Raw genomic sequence first — 17,958 nt, 5'->3', positions numbered from 1 at the left:
AGATAAATCACCTTAAGCTTATCAAATTGTTTTCAGCTTTGTTCTGAACTGTGACCATTTGCTTGAATGTTCTGCCAAAAACTATGCTTTGTGGGAATCCTTTTTTTAACTTATTTTCAATAGTGTAACTGCTAGTTTTAGAACCTCAATATAGTTTTCACCTGGCACTAAGTATGAAGCGATTATTTGTATTAAATGCTTCTGAGTATCTGAGTTATATATTTTGAGAACTTAGCATCCTGCGGGTGGTAAGAGCGGTGCGAGTCACACCAATCTGTTTGCTAACACTGACTAACTTTCTTTTGTGACTTCTGTGCTGTTTTTTATATCCAAGTAACTTCCAAGAAGTGTTTGTTTTGTTTTTTGTTCCACACAACTGCATTGAATGCTGGAAATTATGCCCAAGGTGAATGTACTAATCTAAGTCTTCAAGGCCTCATCCTCTTTTCCAGTCTCATAGACGACTGGTAGGATGCACTCATGCCTGGACCACATCACATCGTTAGCGGCTCTGAATGTACAGAAACCCCTTGTATGCAGCCTTGATGTGCTGATTGCCTCGGCTAGTGAGTTTCACATCAACAAATCACTTCTCTCCAAGGGGTAGTTATAAAAGTATCACAGCACTTATCCAAGGCCTCACCACATTCTCCTGATTGCTGACATTTCCGCGGAGGATGTGAACGTGACGTATTCTGAAGTAGATACAAAAAAATGCACCTTGAAACACTGAAATGTAAGTCAGTCACAGCTTCAGTGTTCTAAATATATATAGTCAGTAATAAGCGCACAACTTAAACTGCGTGATTGCTGTAGGAAAGAAATGTGATTTGGCACTTCTGGTTATTGGGACTTATTGTTTTTTATTATTATTTTTAAGTTTTGGTACGAGGACTTGTTATTTAGTCTTTAAGGAAAAGCAACAGCTCTTTTTGGCCCAAGATTTTTAGAAGAAGAAATAGTGTTTCACAGAATGCTGTAGTTGAAAGCGTGGACAAACTGACAGCTGGAATACACGTTGAGAATGAGTATGGAAATCCTCAATGAAAGTCTCTAAGAAAGCAGTTTTGGAGATGAGTAAGATTTTGATTGAAACATTGGTTTTGGATATTATGTTAGGGTAACTTTGAAGTGGTTACTAGGTTGTGCTTAAGAAACCTGGGATACTTTTCTAGTCAGATTTAGAGTGACCAAAGTTTTTGATCTTTTCTGTTTATATGGCCTTCCATACAAAGAAACTAAGCTGCTGGTCAGGAGCTCTCCCTGTAGTGTTCTAGTGGAGTTCCCTTGGCATTCCAGGTTGTTTTAAAAGCAGCAGTTATTTGCTGATAAAGTAGTAGCTGTGAGTGACAACTGAGAACAGCTATTTTTGTGTTTGAGGATGCCAGATGGGAGTTATGTAGAGCGTGGTTAGCTGAAGCCTTCAGAGAACAGGCACGTTTGGAAGCTGTGCTTCCAGGATTGCAGGTGTGAGGGCAGGATGGGATGATGGGTGCTTTGCCTGTTTGCTTGTAGTCTTCTGGAGTCTTTGGTACTTTTGACATGGGCTAAGCTGCTCTTTTGAAGCTCTGTTTATAAATGACATTCTAAACATTAGTGTTTTGATCTGGCCATTACAGGCAGTATTTCATTCAGCAGCTGTGTTACTGAATCTCAGTGCACATACTGCATGCTGGATCTGCTTTTCTGAAGGTTATTTCAAGCTCCTGAGTATCAATCTGATGTTGGCTTTACTCTGTATCATTACACCATCCCAAGTGCATTTTTCCTGCCTGGTGTGGTGAACTAACTGTTAAAAATCGTAAACTATATGGAATAATTTAATAAATAATTTTATTTGATCATTATGTAGCCTTGCAGATTGTATCTTTTTGCTTGGATCATTAATAATCATTGGGGTCAGTAAGAGCAGTGTAAATGGTGATCGTTATCTGCTGCATTTTATTGCAAAATTGGCTGCCGTTTTAGATTTGTTGCTTGATTATATTAAAAACAATGCTGAAATCACACATTTAATTAGCTTCAGCAGTCAAAAATTCTCATGAGGTGAAAAAGAAGTTCGTATTTAGTGGGAATGGAAAGCTACTGAAACCTCAGCAGAAAGCTGATAGCAAAGCTTAGATTATTTCACTTTGAAGTTCTTCATTATCAATTCCTTTAATTAAATGTCTCTTAAAATGTGTACCACTCATGACAGTAAAGCACTGTGAATTCCAAGGGGAAGCAACAGTATTTATTCCTTCTGTTAATGCTGGTCATCCTGACAACCTTCTGCTCCGTTGTAATAGAAACGTTATTTTTATGGGGGGGTTAAATATACTTCTTTAATGAGTCAGGTTGTGCAAAAGGGATTTTTAAAGTGAAGCAGTGTTTTTAAAGGTAACCTTTGTATCTGTGAACATCTTAAGAGAAAAGGCTACGTGAAGAAACAGCCCAAAAACATGTCTCCCTGTCTAATGTTATTCCTGTGCACTAGACTTCAAGACAGCTATGCTTCAGTAGAAGGTACTGCTATACTTGAGTGATGTCTTGTCATTGCTGAACATGGCAGCGTTTTTCTTTGTGTTTCAGAACAGCTTAGATAAGCATTTTAATCCAAAGGATGGTTAGGTGTTCTAATAGTCTTCCTCTGTTTGAAAACACCAAACATGCCTACAAATGAAATCTCAGGTGCTTACTGCTGGTCTTAGTGAATGTGTTTTTAAGATACCACTCTGTGTTGGGTAATGATGGGTTAAAATATGGCTATTTTAGAAAATGCTGCTCTTCATATCTGACAAAGGAACTTAACTATTTGATTTTTATTCTGTCAAAGAATCTGGGATGTTTTCTGTGCACGTTAATGCTATGTGCTTTGTGTTGAAGTGTTGTCGCATTCTGCATTGATCACTGTAACAAAGTTAAAACTGCTCAGCAATATCGTAGGATCTCTCCTTTCTGGCCTGAATATAGTGGTGATATGGTTTGATTTGGAACTATTATTAAAATTACAATTAACGTTGCAGCACTGAGATTTTCCAATAGCTTTGAAAGTGAGGAGAGCTGCAAGCTTAATTAGTGTGTGGCTTTTAAGAGAGATTGTTTGGAATTAATACCTTTGTATAAGTAAAAGCAGGAGCTGGTTAATTGGCAGGGAACCAACTAAGGAAACGCTTCCTCTGATTCAGACTGTAAATCAGTTTTTGTTCGTTTCTTTAGGCAGTGTGATTTGTTGAGAGAAAAGCTTCTGCCTATTTACCTTAAAACAGTGATGTTTTTTCAATGATTTTATAATTAGCTGCAAAATACAACAATCTTCAATGACAGCTACCCCCAGTAAGATTCTTGTTTTGATAAAGAAAACAATATCTCATGGGCGTTTAGATTGCCGATCTGATGTACTGTATAAAGTGCTGTTAGTCTAGGCACAGATTTTTTTTAATTGATTTTCTTTTTTTTTTTTTCCCCCACTTTGTAAAGAGCATTGGATTTCACAATGCAGTGAGTACCTGATCTCCGCTGTTCATGTGTTTTATTGTAATTATCGCTAATGGGTATCTGAACAGCAAAATAGGAAGCATGTATCACTTGTCTGCCTGTTATATACTCCCATCTTGGTTTAAATAAGAGTGGGACAGAGAGGAGTAGTAGCTAAAACTAAAGCTCCTTAGGGACGTTGTGGATTTATTTTTCCTCTGCGCTTCAGAATTCACCTTTGGTTTTTAAAGGAAAAAAAAACAACCTCTCAGAATATTAGGATCATAAATTTTAAGTAGATTTTGTGAAAAGTAATTCAAAAACTATAACAGATCAAATAAAACTGTATTAGGCTGGTTTATAAAGAAAGGGGGAGAAATGCATTTTTCTCAGCTTCTTAGTGTAAGGGAAGTGCCTGCAGTTACACTTTGGGTTGAAAGTAATTTATCAAGGATGCTTTCAGGAATGATGCCATTTGTGCTCCATCAGAATTGGTTTTGATGCAAACAATTTGTTTGCACTTGAAGCTGCTGCACTGGCTCTTTTACTTTGTTTTAGATGGTGCAGCTTGGATGCTATTCAGTATTTATGCCTAGGAATTTTGATTAAACTGGATAAAAAAAAGTATTTTCTATAATGTTTGGGTTACCTGTGTATATGTGCTTGTGTCATTTGAAGGAACCACTTATACTGTGTAAAACTTCACATCTGTTGTATCTAATTTTCATCTCTACAGCATTTTAGTGAATTGGAAAATAGTGTTAGGAAGCAAAGCCTGGATTTAATTTAGTTCTTGTTGGGAAATGAAGGGTGCGTGTAAATAAAAGCTGACCAATAACGTAATAGCTGAGCAACCTGCTCAGTGCTGTAGATGTATTTTTCATGGAGTTGAGCACCATTTTAAGAGGTTATTTGCTTCCACCTACTGACCGTTTGTGATATTACAGACAGAAAACAGCGTAGAACTTCAAATTCCCCAGTTCTTCATCTTTCATTCTGATGCAGGCCAGTGGAGCAGTGTGTGTATGCAGGAATTAGTTTGCTGTCTGCATCCATTCCTTTCAAATGGACAAGTAGTACACTAGCAATTGAAGTAAATAGTAAAGTTTCTTAGCTTGTGTAACTTGTTTCTGTTTTGTTTTGGTTATCGTGTGTCATGCTGGTAAGGAAGTAGTGGAAAGAATCTAGATAGCAGGGAGACAGCAAACTAAAAGAAGTATAATACGAATCACAAACATTCACAGCTTTTGTTTGGGTTAGCATGACTGGTGGTTGCTTGAGGGCATTCAGCTTTTTGCTGTTCAGAAAGTAGAACTATACATTTTACACATGTAAAATAATCGTGTGGTTGCCAAACAGAGTAATGCCATCAGCAGTGATAATCTGTGCTGTCTAGAACTTTCCTTTCACTTCTCTTCAGTAACACTTGTATTATGCTAACACAGGTTGAAGGTGCTGGATGTGATTTCCAAGGGCCTAACATATTAAAGTTTAGCTTCTGTGGAATATCAAAAATATAAAATGAGGGTGAAGGGAGGGAGCCTTCTTAGGAATGTAATAAATGTCACATCTGATGTATTTTCTACTATGGCCTTCCAGTAGATCTTCCTGTTGACTTACATAAATCATTAGTTATCTGCAAACTAGCATTGAAAGAAAAAATTTCTTCTCTGGGAAGCTGTAGTACTCAGTACAACCATATGTTTCATGCCTGTTAATTACGAAATATTCTAAAACTGATAAATGTTGGAAAGAACATTTTAAGGTTACCTTTCAGAGCTCCATACCAACAAACAAGGTTGAGCGTAACTGCAATTCTGCTGTTAAACATATGTGGCCCTTACAGCACTTTGTTTGACTCCTACAAGTCATATTTGCCCTTTATAGCTCTTGATATGCTGCATAAAACCTTGGTTTGTTTCCTTCCTGCTACTCAAAGTGACAGACAAGATAAGCAGTTTCCTTTTCTTGTGCTGAATCATTGCTTAATAACACAGCTCTTAGAGTGTTTATAATATTATAATTTAACTGGCAGTTATGCAGTGACACCTAGTAAAATGAGAAGAATTTTGAGTACTACTTCCCACAAGTGCTACCTGAATCCTGGCTTATGTTTTGAATGTGAAGAGTTTTTGAGGTACTTGTTTGTAAGTGAGGTGTAAAACTAACTAGAATAACAGAGATTGCTTCTCTGGAGATGTTGAAGTGACAGAGAATTGGATTGGATATGCATCACAAAAATGTCTTTAATGTATCTTGCTGAGAATGAAAATAATTTTTCACGAAACCTTGATTTGTTTTACTTCAATAAATGATTCCTTTTTAAAATATTTTATGAATAAATGGCTGATGTAAGAAGTCTTTGATATTGAAATAGCGTCAGTATATTTAAGATGAATAGACGTGGTGCTGAGGAAACACAGCTTCTTTATTTAATTTGCTTGTATTTTAGTGGGAGCTGCTATTGGCTGTCAGCCTTTAATCTGTAGTTTGAGATTGAAGTAACAGGTAACTTTAGCCAATAATTCAAAATTTGGGAATGGTTCTAGGTTCACTTTGAGGCTGGGGAAGGACTTCCTTTGAACAGAAGCAACAGAAAGGGCCTTATCAACAGGAGTCTCTGAATTTGCAATATGTGAGAAAAATGAGCTTCAGGGTGTGCCAGCATGGAAAAAGTGAAGTGAAAAAAATATAATAGGTCACTAACCCTGTGTACAGTCTAATGATGTGGAATATATTCAGTTTATTCTGTTTTCGGAGGTGACTTATACAAAGGGATAAGATGAAGACATAAGTGCCTTTCAGGCAATCAACTGTGATAATGATTGGCTCTGTATATTGCCACAGATAAAAAGGATGCATTCTCTAACAGGTTGTATGCTTTCTACTGTTCAAAGCTCTGGCAGTTCAGTGAGAGTCAGAATTCCAAAGGAATATGAGTAAAGTGTTTTGGATGTCATTAGATTTGAGACTGCTTGATTCCTGAAGTAAACATAAGTACAAAATGTGGGCATATACGTAAATATAAACATATAGATGTACATATCAAACAGGTGCTTGAGTATTCTTGCATATTGCAGCGAGATTCAGACACAGGTGTCTTCAACACATCCAGTAGTCCATGGTTATAGATGTGGACCCGTAACACATTGTAGACTTCAGAGTCCTCACCAGCACTTATGTCAACAGATAGAAGATAGCACATTTCCTTTTAAGCTGGTAGTTACCTTACCTTTAACTTTTATTATAAGTTACCTTTTAACTTATTTCCTTTTTAATACTGATGGTAAAAGAAAGAGCAAGCGACTGTTTTATCAAGATGCATGTTGAAAAGGCTTGTAGTATAAAGAAATGATTTAATTTTATCTTGTGCTGTGGCTATGGCATATAGAAATCTGTTTTTTATAACGTGTCAGTCCTACCTGTACGTTTACAACACAAATGCTTGCAATGAAGTTTAATAAATTTTCAAAATGCCATAATACTGAATATATTATCCTTTAGGGTACTGTTTATTAATAGTTAATATACAGTAAAATATAATAGGTTGAGTAACATGCTCATCGAACATGGATGACTTCTTTTGAATCCTGAGTTCTTCCCATCATTGTGAATGTGTTTTGTGACACTATCTTCCCTCTTTGTCTTTTCAGGATACTAAAGCGGAGTGCAATTCCTCTGTAGAAACTGAGGACAGAAAAGTAAGTGGCTGGTTTTAATGTCATTTATGTTGGGCAGCTCCAGTAAGTTAATCTTTCATTTGTATATATATTTTTTAATTTAGCCATGTTAAGTTATTTTATGGTGTTTTACGTATGTGTGTTAAAGTTCCCTAATAGCATTGCTGATGGTAGTTGTATTATTACTTCAGTAGGCAAAAAACTACCAGATTAAATGAATTTGTTAAAAGATTTCTCTTCCTGGTTCAGGAGCAAATTAAAAACACTCAAAAATAGGAGGTGCAAAAGGCTGCCTTCTAGCTCTCGGGCTGCATTTTGAAACAGTGGGTTTTTATGATTAATCTAGCATTAGTTTAACTGTGCCGCAATATGTAATATTCAAGTTCTGTGGTTCAACTTTCCAAAGTTCTTCTCTTTCAAAGGAATTCTTTTGGCTGCTGCACCTTTATATGAATGTTCAGCAGCTCCTCTTAATTGCAATCTATTTATTCTTGCTGGAAATGAAAAAGAGACTTTATAAACCAGTGTAATCTCATATGCACTTGAGTTATCCATGGAAGTTCAGACTGTATTAAATACTGTTGTACAATCTCATATAGTACACTGTCGAAGTTACTGCAGGGGAGCACAAACTGTTTTTGTTATGTGATGAAGGTTCTACAGAATTTCAGTGATTTACAGCATTTTCAGGAACAGAGGAAATTATTGAGTTAGACAAAAACTTACTAAGAATTCAATTAAGATACTGAAATGTGTGTGTAATTAGCTTGCAAACGCAAGAACTTGCATAAAGAGTTGTCTGGTTGTCCTCCTCATTTCCTTAATTTGTTGGAGCGTATTGAAAGAACATAAATGTTGTAATTAGCTCTCCTTGCATAGCATGTCTCAGGTTTGTTCTCAAAACTGAAGCTTCTGCTGAGCTGAAATGGCAGCTTTACTTTTTGGTCCAGGGGTATGGGTTACTAATGGCCTGTCCTGAGATAATCAAATAAAAACATATCAGTTTTATTAAATAATAATGTGTTTTTACTGCTTACTGTATTGCTTGTATCTGTTGATACTGTAAATAAGGGGCTTAGTGTAATTTGTAGAACCTGAAACATTGTAAATAATTATTTTTATCTATGTTGAAATCAAGACAAACTACTGCAATTAAGACATGCATAATTAGCATTTCATAATTTGTGCTTCCATAATGAAATATATTCCTAATGAACTGTATCATTAGTAATTAATGAAGGATTTTCCAAGCTAACAACAAAATGTCTGCAAGGTGCCTTCCTCTTCTTACCAACTTTCTTCTTGATGCTTCTTAATCTCTGCTTTCTGAAGTAGAAATTTATGAAGTCTTTGATAAAGTTTTGACTGAAGGCAGACTTAAGTTTTGTACAAGTAATTATTATTTTGAATTCTATTGTTCTACAAATGTCAAAATGTCATCTCATGTCCTTAACCGTGTTACCTCTGTGATCTATATATCTCTTAAAATGTTCAGGAAAAATAACAATTATGTTAGATTCTGCCTTTTTTTTTTTTTTTTTTTTTTTTTTTTTCCCCCTGTGAGGTTAAAAGTCTTCAAGTTTTAAAATGACAGCTGACAAATGGCTGGTGGTCTGTAGTAATTGACCGGTATTAGACCTTTGTGATCTTCTTATCCTTTGGATACAAATGAACTCCAGTCTCAGCATCGCTTTAAGGTTGTTAGTATGTAAAACTTTTCAGTTCTTATACCAGTTTAATCAGTTTGCAATAGCTGAAATACCCCCCAAAAATATCTTCCCAGTCTTTTATTTATTCTGAGTTCATATCTTTGTTTGGTTTTAAACATGTGACTTGCATTGAACAGTAGTCTTCAAAAGTATGGGGGTAGGGAAGGTGGGAAAACCAAGAGGAAAAAAGCAGTATTTCTCCCTGTCCTATTCTGCCTTTAAGGTCTAAACAGAACACGAGGGAATACTTTGTTTTGCTCTGCAATTGTTGCCTTGTCATCAAAGAAATTCACTCCAGTGCTGTGAAACCAGCATTCTCCTATGGGGTTATCTTCCTCGTGCTGTCCTACCCTCCTTTTTATTTTATTCTGAGATGGAGAACTGTTTGAGGCACTGAAATCTGACTGGAAAGTTAACTTGCAATGGCTGTTCTGTGCCGGGTAATTTCGTTGCATCTGGATTTCACTGTGCTTGGGATGTTTTGTTCTTCATATTTGGTTTCTTCATTTTTGCTTGATTTCAGTGTACTCTTTTTAGTAATAGACTCACATTTGCTGTAATGCGCAATGACAGTCTCTTCAGTATTCCTTTCAGGAAAGTAAATGCTGACCATTAACTAGCAGCTATGTTATTAGCTTGGCTAACTGAAGGTCACTCAGGATATCTTGCTTCATTTTCTGTTCTTGAAGTTGCTCATGGAGAGAACGTTTTTGAGATGCATCTTGACTTAAAAATTTACCACGTTTGAGCTCAGAGTGCAGAGGCTTTATGAGAGCAATAGACTTAATGGGTGTGCATTAGGTCAATAACATGATAGGTCAGTAAGTTAGAAAATTTCCCTGTAGCGACATAACGTTTCATCACTCTCTGTTACCTTCTGTGGGATATGGTAGAGGCAGCGCTGCATTTCCTTATGTATTCTGGAGGAAAAAAAAAATTATAATTATTTTTGTTTTAGTACCATCTGTCAAAGAATTTTCAGGCACTTCACAAATTAGAAACACTTTTAAGGATAGTACTTACATTTATATGGCTTAAGTTAAATATGTGGAGATAGAATGATAAAGGGAAGTCAGAGGGATGGCTGCAAAGTTGATCTTACTAGTTAAGATTTAAGATATCACTATATTGCTGTTTCCTTTTGTTGTAAACCCCTCTGCTGTTTAGGACTTTGGGACCTACCTATTTTTTACCTTTTTAGGGCATTATGCAATCTGTATCATTTTGGAATGTTTGGGGTTTCTTTTTTCCCCACCTTAAATGGATTTTTTTGTTGAGTATGGCTTGCAGACTTAAATGTATTGTATCAAGGTGTTCTGTACAAGTGCCTTTATTCTGTTAGGTGACTGTGTTCTGTGAATTGTGTTTGGGTATAGATTCAGTCAAATCTTATGCAACGCTAATGGACCTCCTGGTGTCTGCTTGAGTGAACGAATAATTCCTATTTCTTCTGCCTTTTTAGCTGTGGGACAAATAAGAGTATTATTGAAGCATCATATGACAGGATAGAATGTAGAGGAAGCAAGTGGGAATGATGCACGAGTTAGAATAACGAGCTGTTCAGATAATGTCTACCTGTCACCAGATGCCAAAAGTTCCCACTGAGATCTCAGCTCTTAAGTTGGATTTGAATGACGTTCCTGGAGTTGTTTTCATCACAGAGGTGGAATTTTTCAGCAGGGTAAAATAATCTCAGGCTTATTTTCTTTTGCAGAAAAATCTGTGGCTCCCTTGGTAATATTTTTAATTCTAGATTTTGTGCTCTCCATATAACCACTAACTCAGACAGTGAGTTGAATCAGACCTGAATTCTGAATTCCATAGGTATAATTTTATGTTATTTTTATGTAAGAATGTATAATTCTTAATGGAACTCTTAATATATTTTTAGTGGTATCATTAAAATCTACAGATCCTCCATTTCCTTGTCTTAGTTTATGCTCTTGGCAAATAGAGGTGTTATAGAAATATGGACAGCCGAAGCTTGCCTTCGAGCCTAATGTGCAGTGCTGGATGGCTTAATAAGTATAGGCAACACTGAAGAAAGGAAATAGTCAGAAATCCAGTCAATTTCCTGGCATGTAGATTGTCACAGTGCAAAGCCTTGTTGGAAGGTTCCACAGCATTTGAATGATCATAATGGCAGTCCTATTACTGCTCTCTTGTTCTTTCTGTCACTGACATGCAATTATGGAATTTCACAACTGAAGTGATGACAATTGCTTGTGTGTGTCTGTCTTTCCTTTTCATCCAACTGTATCGAGCAATCCGTAATTTGATAAAGTGGAATTGAAATGACAGACTTGATACAAGAGCCAAAACAATAATTTGACCTCCCACTGAAGTGTTAATGTGTTCAGCTTTATGACTTTTACTCATGCTGAATACACATAAGGAATGTGTATGGTATGTTTATTATGTTAGAATACCAGCTAAGGCAGATTGCTACTCAGCTGGCTGAAGCTGAGCCAATGAATGATGCTATTTGAGAGGATATCTAAGAAAGGGCAAAAACTGTTGTACGGCAGCTGAGAGAGAGAGGAGTGAGAGAGAATATAAGAGAAACAGCTTTGCAGGCACAGAGGTCAGTGAACGAACCAGGGGAGGGGGGGGGGAAGAGATGCTTCAGCAGCTGGATGTGATGAAAGCAGGTTGTCCTGCGGCAGCGCGCAGGGTGGTGTTAGTGCACGTATCTGTGCTGTAGCCTGTGGAGAGCCCATATAGGAGCAGGTTCTGAGCAGGAATTGTGGCCCATGCAGGAGCAGGAATCAAATTCTGCATAGTAGCATTCCCTTCCTGAAGGGCTGTGCCTTGTGGGAAGACTCCATTCTGGAGCAGTTTGTGGAGAACTGTACCCTGCGGGAGGGCCCCATGTTGGGGCAGAGGAAATCCTCGGGCTGAAGGAGTGCTGGTCTCCTGTTGCACAGTGGCTGCTGCTGCAGGCACCTCATCTATGGCATGTTGTATAATCCAGAGAGCTGTGGTCCTCCAGCCATGGTATCAGGGTCTGCAGTCACTTCAGTAGCTGACACCACAGACCAGGATGCTGACATTCCTATCAGATTTCTCATCTTTGTGCTCTGACTGCCTGGAACTTGGTGCAATTGCAGAGCCTGACAGAACCGTTCCATGGCAGCTGGTCACACCACATAGGGTGCCCTGCACCCCTAGCAAACCTGCTGTGTGCTCCCCAGGTTGGAGGGATGTGCTGTGTACTGTGTTGTACTTTGAGACAAGTGTAACTGGCTCATTAAGCGAGGTGGAATCTAGTCATGATGACAGGAATGGAGTAGGTCAGCATTTGATGGGTTACAGAACCAAAATAGGTTGCAGAGCAACTCCTAAGAGGACTTCAGATAATGAGGCCGCTGTGGGAAGCCACTTAGAGTGTTAGTGTTCACAGAGCATCAGTGAATCGATCCGATAGGGTATTTATTCTTGCATAACATCCCCAGATGGTAACGTTTTGAAAATATAGATAATACTTTTCTTCTGTTACGCATCAGGCTTGTTGATGTACTTTTTTTTATTAGACAAGTAATCTCGCAGATGTTGTTTCATTAAACTGAGGTACAGAGATACATTCCATTAATTTTCTATTCCCAAGTTCTAGGCAACGCGTTTTAATTTTCTTTCTTTAAAATTGCAGGACAGCATTTCATGTATGAAGTGATACACAGATTGCGCATTAACTGATTAAACTTAGCAGAACACCGCTAATGGAACGCTTGCTAACTTGTCTTTTCAAGCTCTTTAAAAGGTGAAATTAATAAATATGCAGCTTTTATTGTTAATTCAAAATATTAGGAAATGGTGCTTCTAAGAGAGAAAACAGAGGAGCCATAAAATAAGTTATTTTTCCTTATATCTGTATGCCTAGATAGTCAGCCTGGGGTTTGTATTCTGAAATATGTGGGACTCGGAAATGTTAGTTTTCCATATTAAAACCTCAGTTTTTTGGAAGTAAATGCACTTTAAAAGAAAGTATATTTTTAAAAGTATTAAACATTTCTTTTTTTCCTGGCTGAAAACATATGGCTGGCCATCTGTGCTTGGCCATATGAGTGTTTCTACACTGCACTTTAAATTTCCTTGCGGTGAGAAGTAAGCCTCTGTCGACTACAGAAGTGTTAGGAAGGCATTACTTTTTCATGATGTTTCCTCAAAGAGGCTTATGGGTGAGGTGGGAGTCTGGAGGTTAGATTTTTCTGCAGGTAAAATTTGGAGAATGGAGTTCTTTAGTAATTTAAGCCCTTGTAACAGAGCTCCTGTTGAAATAAGCTCACAGACTTTGCTATTCAGGAGTTTACAGTTGCTTTCTAATAATTTAATGGTGTACCTTATATACTGTCAAACTGCTCCTCAATGGTGTTAAGATAGACTTCATTGAAACTAATCTGTGTGGAATTTGAAAATGGCATTGGAAATGTTGCATGAAGAACTTGATGCAGGCAAGTGCTTTACTGTTCCAAGTCATAAGATTGACAGATAGAAACAACATCTCTTTTCTATCAACAACTTCACCTCTATCAAAATTTTATGTTGAAAATGCAAATCCTTTTAGAAAGTGAGCTGCTTACTACATTTTTGGTGCTGTTTTCCCATATAGCTGGTTACAAAACCACAGAAATACTCTTGAAGGTTAGGTATAAAACGTTAACTGTGTTATGCATGTGCCTTTTTCTTCTCAACATCATCAGCATGATTATGGGAGAGAAAAGGTGAGATGTACTGCTTGTGTACACACGCTAGCTAATGGGCGGTGTGCTTATCAGGGTATCTGAATCTTTCAGATAGCCATTTCTTGAACCTTTCACCTCTGGAAAATGGAGCTCTGTGACTTTGCAGTTCTGTTCAATTCTACTATTGATGCTGCATCCAATTTCCAAGGTTCCATGCGGAATTTGGCTTGCTGTGTTGTTTCTTTTCACTAATTGTGATTCACTGAAAACAGTGATCAAAACCAGAGTATTGCTTACACTTAGCAGATAGGGTACAGCAGAGGAGAAGTGAAAGAATGTAAAACCAAAGGACTTAAATATATTTGAGTGAGTTGACACAGACCAGCAGCTGAATTATTATCTTCAGTTTCTTGCTTGCTCCCACCTGCCTGGTGGGATGGGGAAGAGAGTAGGAAGAGCAAAAGGGGCAGACTTTGTGGGTCAAGATAAAGGCAGTTCAATAAGTGAAGAGAAGGGCAGAATCCAAGTTCACTTACCCTCACTGTCTCCTATGAGCACATGCCCAGCCAGTCTCAGAACAATGGCTGCCAATGGATGAAGATCCCCCCCCCCACCCCTTCTTCTGCTCTTTTTTTATTGCTGAGCTTGTACTTACAGACTTTGGAACATCTCTCCAGCCAGTTCATGTCAGCTGTCCCAGCTGTGTCCCATTACCATCTCTTGCCCACCATTAGCCTACTCACTGAGAGGTGTGAGGGGTTGTCAGCATGAAAAAGAGAGCAGATCATGGTGCTGTGCAAGCACCATTTAGCACAGCCAAAGCAATAGGTGTTAACAATAGTATTTTATATCTGTTAGGTTGCTGAAACTGTTTGTAGAAATAGTCTGGAAAAATATACTGAAATTTCTAGTGGAAAACAAGAGATGTAGGGGAACTGGAATGGGTGAGACTATTAAGAAAGCTATGCTTCCAGCTGTGTACATTCCAGTAATCTTTTGTCCATGTGTACAGCATTTCTTTCTGTCACTATGTATGTCTTATGGAAAATAGTCCATGACTCCTGCAACTGCTAATGTTCCAGCACTTCCTTGGGAAGCAGAGGGTGATTTTACAGAATATAAATGAATTGGGAAAGCTCGATTTCATTTGTTGAGTTCAGTTTTTTCCCGCTGTTTAGGTGTAAATTGTTTAGATGGCTTTCCAGGTGTACATGAGAGGCTATATTATCAGTGGCAGATTGCTTTCATCATATTTGAAGGGGGCAGAATGGGTCAGACTATTGTTTGCTGAATTAATATCTGGGAAGTAATCCAACCTGGTTAATGGGATTGCTATGATTGAATGATAAAAGGGGAGATGGACGTGGAAGTCTTTTTTTATACCTGCTGTCTCTATTACCTTCCTGGTACCTGGAACACATGCAATAATACACTTTTATTCAGTAATCCAGTTCATTTCTCATTGATTCTAGTTAGTCATGTTTGTTGTTTTTTATTTTTATTTTTTGTACTGGATCTCATCCCAGGTAAATCTTTCTGCTTTAGCAGTACATTGCTTTCTACAGCTGTCTAGACTTCTCGTATTGGATGGTTTGCTCAAAACCTTTCTAATTCAGTTACCTTAGAACTGACTTGTTCAATAATGATGCACAGTGTAGTTTCCTCTGATGAACTCTGTGATTATGAGGCCACTTAGGTTTAAATGTACATCTCTTTTTGGAAATTTGGATCTACGCACTTCTATCATCTCTAAAATCCTGTTGATGAATATTATTTAAGGGGTAAAGTAACTTAATCCTTTTTTTCCCCTCATTTTTCTTAAACAGGTATGTTTTAGTGTCTTTGCGTGACATATGATGGATAGACTATGGCTTATACCTAAGCCATACCCTGTTCTGAAATGACTTATGCAATCACAGCAGTTTTGCACAATTCAGCTGAAAATTTCTTGGCTGTTGATTGAGGTCAGAAAAATCCTGGGGTTCTGCAGTTTATCTGAGGTGCTCGAATACTGAAATAGGACACCCAAGGCAGTACTGAAATAGGTAATGTGGGAGAGGTGGTGATGGAATGCATGCCATATAACAGCTTCTGAAAGCATTTGGGGATTATGTCTTAAAATACAGTCTAAGTATTGAAAGAAGAATTCTGATTTCAAAGAATGGAAGCTCTGTTTTCTGCTAGCAGACTAACATACAGAAGGGTTTGTTTATTTTTTCTGGATAATGATGATACGAATCCTATTTGAGTTGTTACTCTCAAATTTAGATACGTTACTTAGAAGTATTGAGGACCGATAGAACATAATTATTATATATATATGTGTGTATGTGTGTGTGTGTGTATGTATATATATATATATATATATATATACACATATATATACACTATGATGGATTGCCTGAAATCTAGTAAGGAACACTTGCATTTTCAAGAAAAACTGTTTTGTCAAAGATTGCTTTATTCTGATTTTTCCTGAGCAAATAATGGATTGCTTGGTATGACATAAGACTTGCATGCTTAGAACCTTACAGCCGTGAAACCGTGTTACACCAACTCATTAATTCATTTTCCTAGAAAATGTTGTGTCTTAGGTCTTCACAAGCATGACACTGTTATTGTTATTATTCTATGTCCCTAGAATATTTGTCTTGATCAATCTGGGAAAAACTGGATTGATTTACTCTGTATAACTCACAAGGATACTGGAAATACTAAGGATTGTCATGTGTCTTTACATACGTGCAGTACTTGTTATGCCCATTGAGATAATTAAGTTCAATTGAGTAAGGCTTCTCTATTTAAATTACTGCCTTGGGAATAGCTATGAGTCCTGTGAGACTTCATCTTATAGCATGGAGTGAAAAGCATTCGATTTCATCTTAGGAAAGCAAGGCAGACAGAGGCCTGTGTTGGCTTATAGCCTCAGCTGAACTCAATGCAAATATTGGTTATTGCTACTATGTCTGAAGGTTATTGGGTCCAAAACTTTTAATATAGTTAATATAAGTAAAAGTCATATTTGAAATAAAGTGCCTTTTAGAAGATCTGCTTCTTCATAAGAATGTAAATAAAAGGCTCTCAAGGGATGTCAGCTTTTACTTTGGGGCTCACCCTCTTGAAATGTGGCTTGCTTACTTTCTTCATTGGAAGCAAAGAGCAGTATATGCAGTGTGTTACAGTCTAGCACAGATCATAAGTATCCAGTCAAATCAGAACTGGGGACAAGTTATGCTGTATGCTAATAGACTTAGTAACACCTATCAAAATACCCCCTAGAGTTGCTCTTTCACATCCAATTCTTGCCTTTTCAAAACTAGTTTTAAAAGCCCTGTGGCATGATACTCACTTTGAAAGGAGGTGCTCTTGTAAATATTAGTGTTTTTAACCTGCCTTTAATTTTCATCTGTGTTTAAAACTTACTCAAATTTGATTATGTTTCAGAAGATCTCTCTCATTATGTTTATTCTTTCCTATAAAGAATAGTTCCTATATAAGGACTACAAATCTCTTCATATCATCTATTAATTGTGTTATGCATACTGCTAAGATTTGGTCAGTTTTAGCCTTAAAGGTGACCAGTAGAATTTTGGCACGTTGTGGATGAAATAGCTTACATAACCAGAAGGTGGCGGTGTAAGCTTAAAAAATAAGCATTAAAATAAAGCATTCACTCAGTAAATCAATTTCTAAAGGAGGGTTTTGTTTTGGTTTCTTTTTTCCCTCACAGCAACCCAATTTCATAACAACTTCTAAATCATTATAGGGCTTGTTCATCCTCGACATAAGCCACAGTTAAGGTTTCTGTATTGCTTTACAGCCTGTATATTTATTTTGTCCTGTTTTAGGTCTGATAGAACTCCCCAGTAACTTTTGCTCCTGATTCTGTGTATCATATCCTGATTTGGTGCACTGTCACTTAATTTTTTGTTAGCATTCTGAATAACAAAATTATTAGCATTTTTTTAAGTTACTTATCTCAAGTCTTTCACTTCATTTTAATGTGTCATATGTATAGATTCCTTATGTTGTCAATTGATGTTACTGTAATGTATTTACACTTGCAAAGGTATTAGCCCTGCAGATGCTGGAAGGAAATGCCAGGACTGATATAAGAAGGGATGAGTGTTTTCCTTTTCTGTGTGTGTTTATATAACATGAAACATAGAGGATGTTGCTTTCTAATGGTTTCCTAAATAAACCAAAAATTCTAAAAATTGCTACTGATTATAATACTGTACTAAATAAAAAACGTCCGAAATTGTAAACGTTAATGAAACCAGCTCAGTCGCTTTAAATAATGAATTGGCAACTAAAAGATCCCATATTCTTTCCCCTCTTGTTTTTCCTTGAGGTAATGGAAAATGAAAAATGTTCTGTAAATGTCAAAAACATGATAAAGAATGAATCCTTTGGGTGAGTTAACGAAAC

The 17,958-nt window shown here is 37.1% G+C and overlaps 1 protein-coding gene across 33 annotated transcripts in view; it reads left to right on the top strand.

Annotated features, from left to right (window-relative positions):
- Positions 1-17,958, top strand: part of RBFOX1 (RNA binding fox-1 homolog 1) — a 584,605-nt gene that overhangs the window by 171,511 nt on the left and 395,136 nt on the right. For all 33 annotated transcript variants that reach the window (XM_072349235.1, XM_072349263.1, XM_072349278.1 and 30 more), the window contains one exon: positions 7,110-7,157. Coding sequence is in view for 3 of the 33 variants with exons in the window: in XM_072349226.1 (XP_072205327.1) it covers positions 7,110-7,157 (48 nt within the window). In the remaining 30 variants the exon portion in view is untranslated. The remainder of the gene's footprint in view (positions 1-7,109; positions 7,158-17,958) is intronic.

This window comes from Excalfactoria chinensis, chromosome 14 (assembly GCF_039878825.1).
Source record: "Excalfactoria chinensis isolate bCotChi1 chromosome 14, bCotChi1.hap2, whole genome shotgun sequence".
In the NCBI taxonomy this organism is placed as follows: Eukaryota; Metazoa; Chordata; class Aves; order Galliformes; family Phasianidae; genus Excalfactoria; species Excalfactoria chinensis.
The sequence above is the reverse complement of the archived record's forward strand: the minus strand, read 5'-3'. Positions and strand labels throughout refer to the sequence as shown.